Raw genomic sequence first — 17,622 nt, forward strand, 5'->3', positions numbered from 1 at the left:
TTCACAAAATTCAGTTACGAACGGCGCAAGTCGCAGGTGATTCACCCCTCTTCACTAGGTGGCGATAGGAGGTGCAGTGAAGTTTATATCCGCTGCAGAGACTCCTCTTTCTCAGCTCCGCTTCTCGATTGTCTTGAAGTCGCCACCACGTTAACGAATGACGTCATCATACTGCGCAACACTGCATATATTTCACCCACGTGTAGGTGATTGAATCATTTTCTTTAGGTAAAGAAAGAAGTTGTTTTTTTAATAACTTCAGTTTCTGAAAACGTAGCGTCTTGTCGGTTGTGTTTATGCTTGAACAGAGCACAGACCTGACAACAGAATCTGTGAAGAATAAAAATAAAGAAAAATTCTGTTTAAACATCGCAAGTCAGCCTTTGTTTCTGACCGACTCTGAAGAAGGATGGCGGAGTGCTTGTTAAATCTGCAAACCCAGCTTGACTCTTTCATGCAGGTGTTGCTCAAATCGATCGTGTATGAAGTGTCAGAAGTTTTCCGAAACAGGATGTCTGACTCTGAGGACGAGTTTCAAGACAAACTCTGCAGCGTCTCCCAAACTCTGGTGAGACGTGCTGTGTTTAAAATCACGCAGTGTGTGGAGGACAGTGTCGGGAGTGAAATGGCGCAGCTGAAGAAGGAAAACGAGAGCCTGAAGTGGAGATTGCAGCTGAGGGAGAAGGAGTCGGGAGCAGGAGGAGATAAGGAACAGACAGATCGTGTTGGACACACGCTTCCCTGTGAAGTCACTGCAGAAATAAAAGAAGAAATGGACACGGAACTGCAGCTCTCAGGTCAGTGTGGTGACTTGTATGAAGTCAGTGTGTTTAAAACCAGTGTCTATAACTTTCTCACTGGTGAGATTTTTTTTAAAATAAACTTTATTTTAAAGAAAACATCTCGCAAGAGTAAACATTCTCGTTATCTAACAAACTATCAAAGTGTCATAAAAAAAAACTTTCCTCAGTGGTGAGAATATAGTGGCGAGATGCAGAGTGACGTGGGAAAGACTTGTGTGATGTAGCAACGGGATTCTTTACTGAAAACTGAACTGTTTTGTCCGGTTACGGTGCTGAAAATACCTCGTTCACATTCAACAATTGTTTCACTGAATCAATTTGTACTCCGACGTCATTAGGAAACAACATTTATAAATGAACAAGTAATAGGTTTATTCCATGCTGAAAAAAAGAAGAGAGAAAAAACACAACGTTTCGGCCGTGGAGCCGTGTTTTTCCTCTCCTTTTTTTCAGAATGGAATGAACCTATTACTTGTTCCTTTGCAGCCTACGCATGCTGACGCAGCTATCCACATGAACATTTATAAATATTGTATTTACGTTGTATTGGTCTAAATTTTTACTAAGTATACTAATGATTGTGTATATAAACATTATTTAATTGGTTTAAGTATTACTGTCTTCCAGGGTCTGTGTCTGTATTGAGTCCTTGAATATTAATCCAGTGTGTCTATATTAACCCCTCTCTTTCTCAATGCAGTGTTAGTGTACTGTAGTGTCCAGTCAGTCTGTGTTAACCCCTCTCTCTGTGCAGTGTTTATGTGCTGTTATGTCCATTCAATGTTTCTGTATTAACCCCTCTCTCAGTGCAGTACTAATATCCTGCTGTCTGCAGACAGTGTGTCTGTATTAACCCCTCTTTCTCAGTACAGTGTTAATGCACTGTAGTGCCCAGTCAGTCACCGTGTCTGTATTAACCCCTTTCTCTGATTGCAGTGTTAATGTCCTGCAGTGTCCAGTCAGTGTCTGTATTAACCTGCCTCTCTCTGTGCAGTTTTAAAGTAATGTAATGTGCAGTCAGTGTGTCTATTAACCCCTTTCTCTTAATGCAGTGTTAATGTACTGTGTTGTGCAGTCAATGTGTCTGTATTAACCCCTCTCTCAGTGCAGTGGTAATATGCTCTTAGTTCCAGTTTGTCCATGTCTGTATTAACCCCTCTCTCTCTCAGTACAGTGTTAATGTGCTGTAGTGTCTAGTCCGTATGTATCTATTAACCCCTCTCTCAGTGCACTGTTAATTTACTGTTATGTCCAGTCAGTGTGTCTGTATTAATCCCTCTCAGTGCAGTGTTAATGTACTGGAGTGTCCAGTCAGTGTGTGTGTATTAAACCCTTTCTCTGATTGCAGTGTTAATGTACTGGAATGTCCAGTCAGTCAGTGTGTCTGCATTAACCCCTCTCTTTCTCAATGCAGTGTTAATCTACTGTACGGTCCAGTCAGCATGTCTGTATAAACCTCTGTTTCGGTGCAGTGTTAATGTCTTGTAGTGTCCAGTCGGTGTGTCTGTATTAACCCCTCTCTCTCTCAGTGCAGTGTCAATGTAAATGTAATGTAATAGTGATATTATTACAGTAGTCTTACTTTTTACATGGTAGTTAGGTTTCTGACGAAGCTAAATCAGAACATGCCCTTATACCCACATATTCCGCTATGTTTATACAATTCAAATTGCTTGTGAGTGTACTTGTATGCGTGTGTGTAGTTTAAAGCTTTTTAGATCACATGGCCTCAGCTATCACTACTATGCTAATGATACTCAAATATACATCCATACCAAACCTGACGCTGATGTGGCTGTCTCTATTCTATTTGCATCCCCGATATAAAAACTTGGGTGACTCAAAATTTCCTTCATTTAACTGTGACTGAAGTCATGCTTATTGGCACCACCCATCACCTTTGTAGGACCAATGTGTAACTCCATCTGTAGATGGTCTTGTACTTGAGCTTCAGTCTAAATTGAAAAACTTGGGGATGATATTTGATGTTCGACCCACATGTGCAGCATGTTGTCAGAACATCTTTCATTCACCTCATAAATATTGCTCGACTATGCCCTGTGTTATCACTAACTATGGCTGAAAAGTGTTGTCTAATCTTGAATCAACTACTGTAATGCTCTACTCTCTGGGGTTTCTAAATCCACATTGAACAAACTCCAGTATGTCCAAAATTCAGCAGCCAGAACCCTGACCACGTCTAGTACAAGTGATCACATTACTCCTATCCTGGAGTCCTAGCACTGGCTTCCTGTCAAGTTTCATATCGACTTAAAAATCCTCCTGCTCACCTATAAGACTCTCCATGTCTTGGCTTGGCACCTCCATACTGGTCTGATATTATCACCCTACTCCCTACCTTGCAATCTTCGCTCTTCTAATTGTGTTCAACTATTTGTCCCCCAGTCTGTCTACACTCTATGGGTGACATGGCCTTCTCCTGTTTTGCCCCAAGCTCTGGAACTCTCTCCCCAAGGATATCAGAGAGTCAACGTCTCTAAACTCTAAATCCAGACTTAAAAACTTTTTCTTCAGAAGAGCCTTTATTTAACTGTTCTGTACCCCTCTGCTCCTACTGTACTTAGTACCACTGTCTACTGTCTCCTCTAACTGCGTATTCTCATTGTGTTAATTTTGTTTTTTTTTTTGTTGTTGGCATTCTGTAAAATGATTTGAGAAGCCACCTCTAAAGGTATAAAACTATTACATAGTTTATCCTTATAAAGGTCGTGTCTTCTTGGCCTGTGTTTACAGGCTCAGAGGCCAGTGTTCTCTCCGACGCTGGGGAAAGGGCTCTTCTTGAACAGCAGCACAGTGAGGAGGAGTGGGGCTCCAGTCTGATGCAGGAGACAGAGCTCACTTCCGCAGAAGGGAAAGAGGCACTTAGTGAGCAGCACATAGACAGCAGACAGAGTGTCAGGGATCTGGACTCTGTGGCCATGATGAAGACAGAGCCTGAGAGTGAGACACCTGGGCTCTTAGTATGTGATGATTTTACAGAGAAGATGAATAATCTGGACACAATCAATATTACACAAGGTTGTAATGAACTGGGCTGTGTCTCTGTACAAGAGCACAGTGAAGAACTGGATGTTTTAAATCTTACAGAGCAGGATATGGATCCCAAGTTGATTGACCCTGCAGAGCAGCAGACTGATGTACCTGGTGAAGAGAACATTACTGATGTACAGCACACAGAGGAGAGTCAGTACAGGGAGGAGCAACAGCAGCTCCTACAGGGCTTGATAATAATTAGGCCTTGTTCTGTTCAAGTGGAGAGACTGTCACTGCAGAGTCTCAAACAATCATATGATCCCTTAGTATCTGATGATTTTACACACAGGTTTAATAATCTGGTTACTGAGAAAATTGTTGAACTGGAGAGTATGACTGTTCTTGGCCAAAGAGAGGAACAGCTGAATGAACTGGATGGTTTAAGACTCAGAGAGCTGGAGAACGAGCCCCAGATGATTCACACTGCTGAGCAGCACACTGAAGATCACGGTGGAGAAAACACAGCTCTGTTTCAGCACACGGAGCAAGACCATTCCATGGAGCATTTGCAGAATAAGAGACCCCAGCACAATCAGAGAATGTGGAAGAATAACTCAAGGCCTTGCTCAGATGGAGTGGACAAACTACCATTATGGCACGGGGAGAAGCAGCGTTTCTGTCAGTCTAGCATTTCACAACCCTACCAGCACCTTCACACAGAAGAGAGACCTTTCAGCTGTAGTCATTGTGGGAAGAGTTTTAGTCGGTCAGGTGGCTTAAGAACCCACCAGCGCATTCACACAGGAGAGAGACCATTCATCTGCAGTCAGTGTGGGAAGAGTTTTAGTCAATCAAGTAACTTTAAAACCCACCAGCGCATTCACACAGGAGAGAGACCGTTCAGCTGCAGTCAGTGTGGGAAGAGTTTTAGTCAGTCAAGTAGCTTAATAGCCCACCAGCACATTCATACAGGAGAGAGACCATTCAGCTGCAGTCAGTGTGGGAAGAGTTTTAGTCTAAAAAGCTACTTAAAATCACACCAGCGTAGTCACACAGGAGAGAGACCATTCAGCTGCAGTCAGTGTGGCAAGAGTTTTAGTTGGTCAGGTGGCTTAAAAAGGCACAAGCGCAGTCACACAGGAGAGAGAGTGTTCAGCTGCAGTCAGTGTGGCAAGAGTTTTAGTCGGTCAGGTGGCTTAAAAACCCACCAGCGCATTCACACAGGAGAGAGACCTTTCAGCTGCAGTCGGTGTGGGAAGAGTTTTAGTCTAAAAAGCTACTTAAAATCACACCAGCGTAGTCACACAGGAGAGAGACCATTCAGCTGCAGTCAGTGTGGCAAGAGTTTTAGTTGGTCAGGTGGCTTAAAAAGGCACATGCGCAGTCACACAGGAGAGAGACCGTTCAGCTGCAGTCAGTGTGGCAAGAGTTTTAGTCGGTCAGGTGGCTTAAAAACCCACCAGCGCATTCACACAGGAGAGAGACCGTTCAGCTGCAGTCAGTGTGGCAAGAGTTTTAGTTGGTCAAGAAGCTTAATAGCCCACCAGCGCATTCACACAGGAGAGAGACCATTGTTGCAGCAAGGTTTATTAAAATACAGGAATTAAGTTTGCTGCTCCCTTGCCAGTCTCTCTCTCCCTCATCTCAAGTGGTGCTTGATACAGAGAGGTCATTCCATTTGGTTCACATTTAAGGTGTTTTTTCTAGCTGATAGAGTGTCCTGATAAGGAACAACTCCCAAAGCTGAGACACATCAACCACCCTAACAAATGGTCATCTCTGATGCCTCACTGTCTGGGAGATTCCAAGGGAGAGTCTCATCCCAAGTGGTTTACAACCCCAAGGTCAGAGTGCATGGTTACTCATCCTCACATGGGGAACCAATAAATGTAGGCATCCTCTCACGAGGCACCAATAAATGTAGGGGTTTGTGCATTTACTGGGACAATTGTTAATCGTTCCAGTTAGTCACAAAATGATTCTTGAATGCCCATGGATCTTCCAACCAATGAGCGACCGTAGTTCCTCCAGGTACAACTCCAGCTCCTCTTGGACATCCTCAGACTCAGCTCAGACAGTCACGTAACGGCCAGTGTGTCCCAGTGCCAGGACTTTTCCTTGTTCGAAGAGTTGAGAACGGAGGTTGCCAGCATGTAACCAAAGGATCCACCCGAGGTTAGCCCAGCAGCAAGCCTCGTGAACCCACCGGAAACGCTCACCTGATCGAGTGAACTATGGTCAGAGCTGTGGACAGCTGAATATCAGTACTCAGGACTCGCGCTACATCGGGAACGAACCGGTCTTCTTCCTGTCTAAAGAGTGTGACTTGCTCGGATCTGCAGTCACTTTTCTGTGTGCAAACTCTGCTAGTTTCAACCAACACTAACTAGCCGGTCTTCAGAGAGCATCAGCAGCGCACCGCAGCAGAAATCTCTCCCTCCTTCTCCTTCTCTCACGTCGAACCAACACTGCCTGGCACCGGGCCAGAGAGCGCCGATTGGACACGGCAACAGCCAGCCACTGCTTCTTTGCGTCTGCAGGAGATCTGAATCCCCACAGAGCGGGCGAGTATTCAATGTTCTGCATTACAGCTCGAGAATTCAATTGTTACCTCAACCAGAGTTGATATCAATTTAATTCATATGAGTCATTTACTTGCTTTTGAGTATCTAATGTACAAGTTGTAACAAAGTTCATTTACAAAATGGTCTAAATGAATGATATACGGAATGTATGTCCCTCTTGGTTTGTAACTCTTCGTGATGGAATGTATACCTTTTGTATTCTGCTAACCCTCACTATAAGATCTGTTATGTTTAAATGCTCATTTTATGCATTAATAAATGTATTAGTATCCGAGTGTGTGTGTTGCTGAGTTATCCCGCAAGGTCGGTTTTCTAATAGCCATCAAAGCCATTTTCTGACTTAATGCTACAATTAATAATTGTCCCTGTAAATGCACAAACCCCTACATTTACTGGAGCCTCGTGAGAGGATGCCTTCAAGCTCCTCCAGTCAGGACAGGAGGCTCTACTGTACACAGTGAGGTGTGGGGGTGTGGAACAAGCCGATACACTGGCTTCCCAGTGGGCAGTGATTCGTCAAATATACGTATATATCACAGCAATAATATAGCTACATGTATATATACATTGCCGCGACGTATAATCAATGTTGAATTGCAACCGTAAAATTGACTACATTAATAAATACATATATAACGTCGAAAACACATCTAAGACAGTGCCAAAGGCTTTTATACATTGTTTGTGCCGCATCTAGGAGTATACGGCAATCTGCATAGTGTACGAAGTAAATTATTTTCACAGTAATTAATTTATTTACACAGCTTTGCATACAAGGGTTTTGCGGAGGGGTCTCCCCCCTGCCTGAAAAACAAAAAGTAAAATGTTTGAGTGCCTATAGATTTTCTATTTTTATTTTCTTAAGAAAAGTTGATACCATATCCTGGACACCCCGTCCCCCATCAGAGCCGGTGCCCAGGGCGTAGGGGGCGTCTGAAATTCTGATATTTCGGGTGAAATGGAGCTGTACGGTGCAGCTACCCAAATGAAATCTCGCAGCTATGCCATTGATTAGTGCTTCATGATAGAAGATAAAGACTAGCGATCTGGTATTTGCGATGAAGTTCAGTTTCACATTTTTCGTCACTCTCGCGGTTTAATACACGAGATACATTTATTAATATAAACTGTGCACCAAACATATACTAGTCTGCCTGGATACGAGCGGCAGACCTTACTGTGAGGGTTATCAATATACAAGGTATATAATCTTGAAGAGATGCAAACACAAAGAGATACACAACAGAGAATATATGTCAATATATTTCGTTCGGTTACCAAATCGCTAATCAGTGTTATTACCCACTGTTACTCTAAACTCGGAAGTAAATACATTACTCATGAATTAAATTGATAACAACTTGTGTTGAGGTACAATTAAATTCTCGAGACGCAATGTAGGACATGGGGTTTACTTATCCACTGTGTTTGGATTTGGAATTTCCCGGCACAAACACCAAACCAGCTGACAGGCTCTGTTGCAGCGGTTGTCCAATGGGCGTTGTGTTGGCGTCCTCTGGCTACCGGCCAACCAGTCGAGGTGCAGCTCGGAGTAGGACGGGCGGAAGAATCTGACTGCGGCGCGCAGGGCAGTCGTTGCTCCGAGGGGATCTACCAGCAGTCCGGCTGGCTAGTAGAAAGTCTCTATGCACAGAGTGTGACCGCGAGTATTCACAAGTCACTCTTTTGCCTGGGAAGAAACTGGTTCGTTCCTGGTCCAGCGCTGCTTCTGAATAAGCTATTCAGGTTGTCGACGAGGGTCCAACTGTAGGCTGCCGTTGATCAAGCGGAGCATTCACGTTGGTAGAATTCTGAGTACGTACGGGATCCTCGGCCTCGCGCTTAGAACAAAGTCCAAGTCCTTTTGCAGACAACAGCAGTTGTCACGTGATTGTCTCTGAGGATGCGCGAAAATGGCCAAGGAGAGCCCAGAACTGAGCTTGCTCTCCCTTTTTGATCAAGACCCAGATGTGTGCTGATTGGTTGAGAGTTTGGCGGGCATTGGAGACCCATGTGGTATTACCAGTCCCTGATTGGTTGGTCAAGGTGAGATATAAGTCACTTACTCTTGACACTTAGGAATGCAGTCCAGATGTCCATTCGGCACTCCCTAGACAGATAGGCGCCAGTGGATGACCATTGATCATGATGGCCAGGCTTAGCTACTTGCATCCCCGTCTGGGAGCTTGCTTCTTATCAAAAGAAAAACATCTTAAATCAGCTTGCCTGAATTCTTTCTCTGTGGCTGCACCACAGAGATGGAGGGTGAGATGGGGCCTCCTTTAGGAGCATACCAACGCTTAATTCTGTCTTATTAACAAGCATTGCCGCTACATATCCCCCCTTTTTGAAGGTCACGAGGTCCTGAGGCGTTGTTGCCTTCAAAACAAAAACAGAGTTAAGTGATGTTTGTTGTACCACGGTGGGTTCTACCACCCAATATTCACATTACCTCTCGAGAATTTGTACAGGAAATAGTGTTGGAAAGAACATTGCGTATACCTGCTCTCAGTTATAAGGTACCTAGGAATGAGGCATTGGGCATCATCATTAGCTCTAGACCTTAAACTTCCGGCAGTTCACTATCAGTATCGGATAGCTCTGCAGCAGGCAGACGTTTGGGAGTGGTTACCTGATTTCGGTGATAAACCATTGCTCCCTTTGTCTCATTCAAACTACCCCGCAAGGCTTTGATACAAGAGAACAGCATCCAACACATTACCCCAGCCATGATCCAGCTACCCAGCAGCAGTGTCAAGATGACCACGTTTATTGTTCCTAGCGCCCCAGAGGATCCACAACGACTGTGCTTGGGACCTACCAGTGTAGTTTTTAAGTTTGTGTCGTTGAGAACAAATTCGACTAACTGTACACCCTCAAGACTTACTGTCTCTTGGATTCTCTCATCCAAGTCAACGCTGTGTCCTCTGAAAGCGTCCACAATCTCGAGTTCCGTTTCATACAGTTCTGACTCCAGGTAATACAGTGCTAAATCGTTGAGATGCACTATAGCTCCTTCAGGAACTTGTAGAAAAACTGTTTGGTTGGGTAGCTGCACTTCGGTAGCTGTATCATGTCTGTCATAGGTTATTGTAACAGTTAACTGTGGTGTGCTGACCAGCCATTTCTTTCCCACCTGCTCAACCTGGGGTTCGTTAACCTCACTTCTGCTCGTCACTGTGGCTTTACACTTTTCAGTGGCAGCCCCCTTTCTGATACCACACAACCTCTGAGTTGTGTCCCTAAGGAATGGCTTACTTGGGCATACCCAGTGGATATCCTCGGTTGATATACACAGTTCCAGGTTTGGAACAAGATACAAATTTGGGTCATCCTCCTGGTAAGCTACGAGCGGTGGGGTGGTCAACTTCACATGCATGTCCCCCCTCCAGAAGCCAACGTTCGATGTAGACTTGAGTCTATAGATATCCTTGCTACTCACGATGGGAAGGTTCAACAGGAAACCTATTTCCTTGGCTTCGGGGTTGACATGTATAGGAATGGCACTGCCTAGACTGTATGCAAGATGTACCTGCAATGGCTGCACCATCTCAGAAGTGGTTGTCCTAAGTACTTCTTCTACTAAGGACAGTGGAACCCAGTAAGTTGGAATCTGTCCCATGGCTAGGCTAGTTATCGTGGCACTAAGCTCCCTAAGCAAATCCTGCATCAGCATCTTGACCTGTTGCACGTAAGCATAATCCCACTGTAACACGTCGACAATCCTGCCCACGGTGTGGAGGGTGTTATTTAACACTGCTGCATGAAGGTTTACTGCTAATATTGTGCCCTGTAAGGTTTTCCCTAGGCTTTCCAGCCGCTGCTGCTGTTGATACAGCCTGTCCTGAATTTCTGGCATTTCCTTACGTAACCCAGACACCTGCCTTCTCAGGGTGGTCAGGGTGACAGTGTTAGCAGCAAACAGACCAGCTGAAAATAGCGAGCCCATGGCGGAGGCCGCAGCAATCAGACCCCCCAAGAACCTTTTGGGGCGGCTGAGGCCTGTCATCTCCTCCTGGCTGACTGTTGCCTTCCTCAGCTGGCGGAGCATGTGTATAGTGTCTAGCTGGGCATGCCATACAGCATCCTTAGCCCACTGCCTGCCATGATAGGACACCCTACTGTTCATGTTGATGTGCTTCCGAAACACATCACTTGGGTCCAGCCGCACATACACTCGCTGAGTATATGTTCTGCAATTTGTTAACAACAATCCGGGAGCGTCCTGCAGGACTATGCCGGTAGGAGGACCGGGTTCCACAACTTCAAGGGGCTGTGTCGAGGCGATCCACAGCACTGTCAGGACCAGCCGTGGCAGTTTTAGGATTCCCATTCTGGAACACAGATGAGGCACATGGTACAGTTCCACTATAATTTTGAATATATTTTCCTAGGAGGACCTACACTACAGTACCTAACTACCTGCAGCTACAAAGGGGCACCCCCCTCTTGATCGGGTTTAGACTTTTGACCCTATTCTGTGTCCTCCGGCGCCATTTGAGGTGGGCGATACAACCGGATTCTATAAGTGAATCTCTGGTCACTTATAGACCAGAGATTGCCTTCCTTTTTCAATCCGAATTCGATAAGCTACCGGTGATACCTTATCGACAATCTCATGGGGTCCTGTCCAACTGGGTAAGAACTTCCGGGCCACCCCTGTGGGTTTGGCAAATTGGAAGTACAGGACCTTGTCTCCTACTTGGAGTTCCTGGTTAACTGCCTTTCGGTCATAGTATGCTTTCCTACCCTCTGCACTCCTTCCCAGATTGTTCTGGGCAAAAGCAAAGGTTGCCTGCAGATGTGCTCGCAGGTCTGACACATACTGATGGGCCGTAGCAGCCCCCGTCGTGCTCAGGTCCTCCACCCCATAAAGACAGTGTAGGGGAAGAGTCATCTTCCGACCTGTCATCATCTCAAAAGGTGGGACCCCCGTAGAGCAATGGGGCGTGGCTCGGATAGCCATCAGAACCAGGGGCAGCTTAATGTCCCAGTCCCTACTGCTGGTGGAGACAAACGTTTTGAGCATACTAACCACCGTTCGGTTTGCCCTTTCTGCCTGGCCCAAGGATTGAGGGTGGTAGGATATATGCAACTGGGCCTTGACCCCAAGCATATTCCACAGGGTTGCCATTACTGTAGCTGTGAAATGGGTTCCCCGATCCGAGTCCACGGTCAGGGGGAGTCCCCATCGACTGAACACATGGTTCACCAACAGCACTGCAGTTGTCTCTGCCGTGTCGTTGGGTGCTGGGAGGCACTCAATCCATTTTGTGAATGCACACGTAACAGTGAGGAAATATTTGTTCCCTCTGGATGACCTCACCAGCGGCCCCACCCAATCCATTTGTAGATTGGACCAGGGGAATGTCATGCCCTTTTTCTGGAGTGGTGCACGGTGCAAGGGCCGTGATGGTTGGAACTGGCTACACGTCAGACACCCCATTACATACGCGGCGATGTCTTGGCCCATGTGAGGCCAGAATGCCACCTGCTGGATAGTGTCGTACGTGGCCTTGACCCCCCGATGGCAGCGGGGAACTACCCACTTTGGGACACCTTGTGCAACTGGTACACAAACCAACAACCCCTTTATAATTTTTAGGTTGTCTTTCACCTCTGCCAGCTCCTTCAGCTCCGGAGACTGGCTCAGCACCTGCTCCGAAAGAGGTTGACGCACTGGGTCAGCGATATGCTGATACATTTGCCCAATTGCTGGGTCCTGTTTCTGCATTTCCGCAAGATCGGTGTTAAAACCCTGTGACCCAAGCACTACAGATTGAGTAATCTCCAGTAAACCATCATTCCAGCCTCGGTCGTGAGCTTGTCACTGGCCAGGAACAACTCTTTGTTCTTTACTTCCTTGCCCCGGGCATTTTTCATGCCGTTACCCTTCCAATACGGAAGATGGGACACGAAGCTATGTCGGGCGTAGTTCGAGTCACTACAGATGACAAATTGTTTAAGGCCAGTTGTCAGGGCCTGCTGGAGGGTGATCAGCACCCCAGCTACTTCCGCATACTGACTAGTCTTTGGTCCTAGCTTATAGCGGGTCGGCCCACAGGAAGTATTGTCTTGCCAGACTACTCCTACCCCTGCTAGCACCTGCTGTTCGTGGCGAAAAGAGCAACCGTCAACATAGGCCATGGGTAAGCCCTGGCCCACGTTCTCATCGTAGTACCGATGATTGTTCGGTAGCTCAGCAGCGGGAATTGTTTCTGGAGCTTCCATGTCAGTGTCACAGCCGTGACACACTTGGCCCAAAGCCAGGCCCTGTTCCAGGTACATTTTCTTGCTCTGTGCATAACGTACCTCTATCTCATAGCCTTGTAGGGCCATCATCCATGCCACAATCCTGCTATTTGACACCCTGCCCGCTTTCAGTCTCTGGCTATGCAGGAATGTCACAGGTTGGTGGCAGGTTTCGATGATGATCTTTTGTCCCCCTACATAACTACGGAAGTCTTCTACCGACCAGACCGTAGACAACAGGGCCTTCTCGCAGTCCAAGAACTTTTGCTCCACTGGGCTCAGGGCTCGACTGGCATACGCCACCACCCTTCGTTCTTGGTCATATTCCTGACTCAGAGCAGCCCCAAGGCAGTGCTCTGAGAACCCTGCTTCAAGGTAGAAGACCTTATTTTTGTCAGGGGAGGCCAAGCACGGCGCACTACCGAGTCTGCGCTTCAGCTCCATCACAGCCTGTTCTGAGGAAGGTCCCCACTCAAAGGGCACGTCTTTCAGCAACAGCTTGTGGAGGGGCCTTGCTATTTCAGCGTAATCCTCAATGAACTGCTGGGAATAATTACATACTCCCAGAAAGCTGCGCAGTTCAGACAGGTTAGTGGGTGACCTCATATTCTGGATAGCTTGGACTCTGCTGGACTGTGGCTGTATGCCTTGGGCTCCAACCAATAGTCCCACGTACTCCACTTGGGTCCTACACCACTGTCCCTTAGCCAGAGACAGTTTGGCCCCTGCACGGGAGAGCTGGGTCAACACATGCCTGATCTCGGCCATGTGTTCTTCCCAGGTCTGACTCCGCATCAGAATATCGTCCACATAGACCAGGTTGCCCCTGGCGGCTGCATCACTCATGGCTTTGTGCAGAAATATGTTGAACTCCGCTGGGGAGTTGGAATACCCAAAGGGGCATCGATTCCAGGTGAACTGCCTGTTCCCAAAGGAAAAGGCCAGTTTGTACTGGTCTGTCGGTTCTACCTTAAGGGTCCAGAACCCATTGGCCACATCCACTGTGGTGAAATATTTCGCTGTTGTCACCTTGGCTAACTCCTGATCTAGGTAGATCATTGGCCATCGTGACAAAGGAACCTGTTTATTCAGCTGCCGGTAGTCAATGGTCAGACGCCACTTACCATTGGGTTTCAGCACCGGCCACACTGGGGAGTTATAAGTGGAGTTACACTCCCTTATGATCTGACGCTCTAGTAGAGCATCCAACGTCTGCTTTATGGACTCGTATGCCGTGAGGGGAATGCGATACTGCCTGACATAGGTTGGGTGGGTGCCAGGGGCCGTAGGAATGCGCACTGTGTGCAAATCTGTCACCCCGCAGTCATAGGCGTCCCGTGCAAACACTTCCTGGAAATCCTGGAAGATCTGACGCAGCTGCTGACGCTGGCTTTCCGTTTCCAGGGCATCTGCCTTACCAACCTGTTCCTGTACCTGCTCTAGGAACCCCGCTTTTGATGGCATGGCGGTATCCCGGGTCGCACTCTCGGCTGAGTGGTCCGTCGGAACACCTGCGTGTACTGTATACACAACCATCTCATCCTTATCGCTAAGGTCCACTCTGCACACCTCCTGGTTGCAGAATCCCTCTATTGGCACAATTGCAATCATCCGTCGGGGGTAGGTGTAGTACACCTGCTCGGTTCCCCCCTCCCTGGCCAAGGGACCAGGGAGCTGCCCCAGTACTGGGATGGCCAGTTCGAAATCATAGAAACCACTGTCAATTACCAGTCCCATGTCAGTGCGAGCAGGGATTTTGACATCTTGTTTTGCTATGTTCTGCACCAACAGGCAGGTGGCTCGGCCATTCTGTTCCAGTCTGGGGGTACCACAGACTGCTAGGTTCAGACTGATAAACTGAGCTGATGGTTGGAAGAAAACCATCTCAGCATCCATTCTCTGTCCCTTCTTTAGGACAAGGCGTGCCGGAAACCCTGCTGTTGACACAGGAACGATCACGTCCGATTCGTTTACTACCTGGCAGGCCTGAGGAATCGTCTGACCTGACCGAATGTTCTCGGGGTCGCCGCTTAGAGAGTGGGCATCTGGGTTCACCCGTGTCCACAGCACACTGTTTACTGTGTCCAGCTGGGCGCCCAGTCGAACCAACAGGTCTGCACCAATACAGACCGAATGGGTCAGCTGAGGTGCTACCTGGAAGTAGTGAGCAAACTTCCTTTTTCCGATGGAGATGGAAGCTGCACAGCTTCCTTTACTCCAAATGGACCTATGAGGTGGGGGTGCCCACCACAGAACCTGTGATTGCGTCACCAGGGTCACCTGACAGCTTCGCTACAGGTCCTCGAACAGACCTTCACTGATTATGGACTTCTCAGAGCTGAGGCAAAGAATTACATCATCAACCTGCACTTCTGCCACCTGGACCCCTCCCACCACCATGGGGTGGTAGTCCTGGTCCCCCTGAGGTACCAGGGCGCACAGAAAGGACTCCCATTCATTACCAGACAGGGAGATCCACTCTTCTTCAGGGATGAAAAAGGGGTGTGCTTTACCTGGCGGGTCAAGCAGCTGCTCGGAGCACTGCTCCTGTAGTTGGGAGACCGTGGGAGTGCTGGCCTGGGCAGGACTTCCCTGTAGTTTTGAAAAGCAAGAAGAGACATTTATTTCTCATCCAGAGGAACCAGGTGGAACCTCCAACTCAGCTATAGTGTTCAGTGGGCACTGTGTGATCACAGCATAACCACTGAACCCCCCTTTTTGCTGTACGACAGGCTTAGGGTTTTTGACCTGAGCCCACAATTTTCCACGCTGGCAGTCCACCTGAGGCTCCAGCCTGTCAAGCAGGTCTTGGCCAATGAGTAGTGGCTCTGTTTTGAACCTAGAGATGTAAACAGGATGCACCACGTTCATTGGCCCGAACCTAAGTGCCACCCACACTCGGTGTGTGATCCTGGCATGATCCTGGGTATAGCTGGAAATATCTATCTTACACGGTTCTACCTTAAGTCTGATGCCTTTTCCTTTCGCTACTCGTTTGAGCTCGCTGAGTAGATCGGCTGACATCAAACTAATTTCAGCCCCAGTGTCAATCAGTGCTTCTCTATCTAAGACGTTTTCAAGAGAAACCTTGATATAAATACGCCTTGCTTTGCCTTTCTGGCTGAGATTCCCTAGGAATTGTTGGAAGCCTGCCTTTTCTTTGACTTCAGGGGCGGAGTCAGCGCCCAACTCAGAGTCACAGCCTTCTTCCAGGCAGGAACCCTCCCACCCAATCAGATAGACTGAGGGAGGGGTTTGGGATGGATCCCCGCCTCCTCCAGTGGGAGGGGGCGTGGTCCCCCTAAGCTCATTCACGCTTCCGGCATTCGGTGCGGAAGGTTTACCCTGTCCTGATCTCTCAAGCAGGGCTTGTTCAAGCCTGGCCAGGCGGGTTGCAGTCGACTCCCTTCGTCCAGCCTTATGATAGGCTCTGCCTGTACCCTTGCCTTCCCCGTAGCGCTCACGGCGGCTCTGACGCTTAGTGCGGTCCTGCCTGTCTATTTTGCGCCGGGCCTTAGCGGGCTCAGGAACCTCAGCTCCCTCGAGCTGAGGCGAGTCGTCAACCCTGCTGGCTTTAGTGGCGAACACGGCCGTTTTAGCAGGTTTTCGCTCTGAGGACGCAGAGACTTCAGCTCCCCAGGCTTTTTGAGCCAACCTTCTAATGTCAGCCATTTTCATCGCTTTTGCATCAGTGTGCATCACAATCATTTTCCTGATTGAGGGATGCAGATTAGCAATGAATAAACCTTTGAAATTCACGTTCTCTTCGCAACCCTCTTCATTCCGCCCTGCAAAATAAGTGCGCCTAAGCCTCTCAAAATAGTCGCGAGGGGCTTCAGCTTTTTCGTGCTTAATATGATGCGCAGCGGCCACGGCAGCTATGGGATCGATAAAAGCCGAAAATTCTCCGATCATTGCCTGACACAGCTCCTCAAAGCTATTACAGACCTCCGGTCCTTGTCTAGACATCCACTCGTGGACCGCCCGGCTAGTAGTTTTCCTTACTAACATAGCCTTTTCCTGTTCGGACGCTCCGGGCATAAGCTGCAAAGTATATCTCAGCTCGTCGATGTAGGTTTCCACATTATTCCCTGACACTGACGGGTCAAACCTTTCTACCTCTTTGGCTAACTGCCTCAGGGAGTGGAGGTTAATTTTTACGGTTTCTCCGCGGGCAGGGGGTCCATGTCTGAATTGCATCGCCCCTGCGTCTCGCGCAGGACTCGGCGATCTCCCCCATGCCGATTCGACCACAGACCCTGGCCGGGAGAAACCTCCTCCTGGCGTGCTGGGTAAGCGCTCCGGGCTGCTAGGTGGGCTGGCATGCAAGTGGAATCTAGCCTGTTTTGCTTCCAGTACGGCAGCATCTAACTCCTTTTGCCTTTTCTGGCTGAGCTCATTTAAACTCTCAATCTCTTTTTCTTTTTCTTTCAAGCTCGCTTCCAGGTCTCTCCTAGCTACCTCAGCCACAGTTTCTCTAGCAGACAGGTCATCTAATTTACCTAAAACTTCCCTGAGTCTGTCTTCACTTTCCTCATTTTTCACTCTCTTTTCTCTGATTATATCCAACAACTCAACTCACTCCGCCTTATATCTTTCTAGCTTTCCCTGAAGCTTTTGAAACTTTGTCAGCTCGGACAAGGACAGTTCCAGCTGTTTAGCTAGATTTAAGGCGAAACTCGATAGGACCTGAACTGCGTTCACGGACCCTCCTGTGTTAAGCTGGTTCGCTACCTTAGCTACTAAATCTATTTGCAGCTTCTCAATATCATCAAAGTTCAACTTTTCGATACCGCTCCAGTAACCAGGATTGTCGTCGCTAGAAATAGTGCTTATAAGCGACTCCACTTCAGACATTTTAGCAGCCATTGTCATTACGTCAGAGAAACTTTAAGAGTATTACTGTTTTTCTTTTACCAAAATAAAATATGGAATCTAAACACCGGAGCAGATGGATTTCCAATCAGCACACGTTACACTAAACGCTA

General features: G+C 47.7%; 1 protein-coding gene across 1 annotated transcript in view; it reads left to right on the plus strand.

Annotated features, from left to right (window-relative positions):
• Positions 1 to 409: 409 nt before the first annotated feature.
• Positions 410 to 17,622, plus strand: part of LOC148827824 (uncharacterized) — a 67,227-nt gene continuing 50,014 nt past the window's right edge. Inside the window, exons 1-3 of the mRNA XM_088926382.1 lie at positions 410 to 797; positions 3,558 to 4,904; positions 4,989 to 5,376. Coding sequence (XP_088782508.1) covers positions 410 to 797; positions 3,558 to 4,904; positions 4,989 to 5,376 — 2,123 coding nt within the window. The remainder of the gene's footprint in view (positions 798 to 3,557; positions 4,905 to 4,988; positions 5,377 to 17,622) is intronic.

The sequence above is a fragment of the Atractosteus spatula genome, chromosome 10 (assembly GCF_055471065.1).
Source record: "Atractosteus spatula isolate fAtrSpa1 chromosome 10, fAtrSpa1.hap1, whole genome shotgun sequence".
Classification (NCBI taxonomy): domain Eukaryota; kingdom Metazoa; phylum Chordata; class Actinopteri; order Semionotiformes; family Lepisosteidae; genus Atractosteus; species Atractosteus spatula.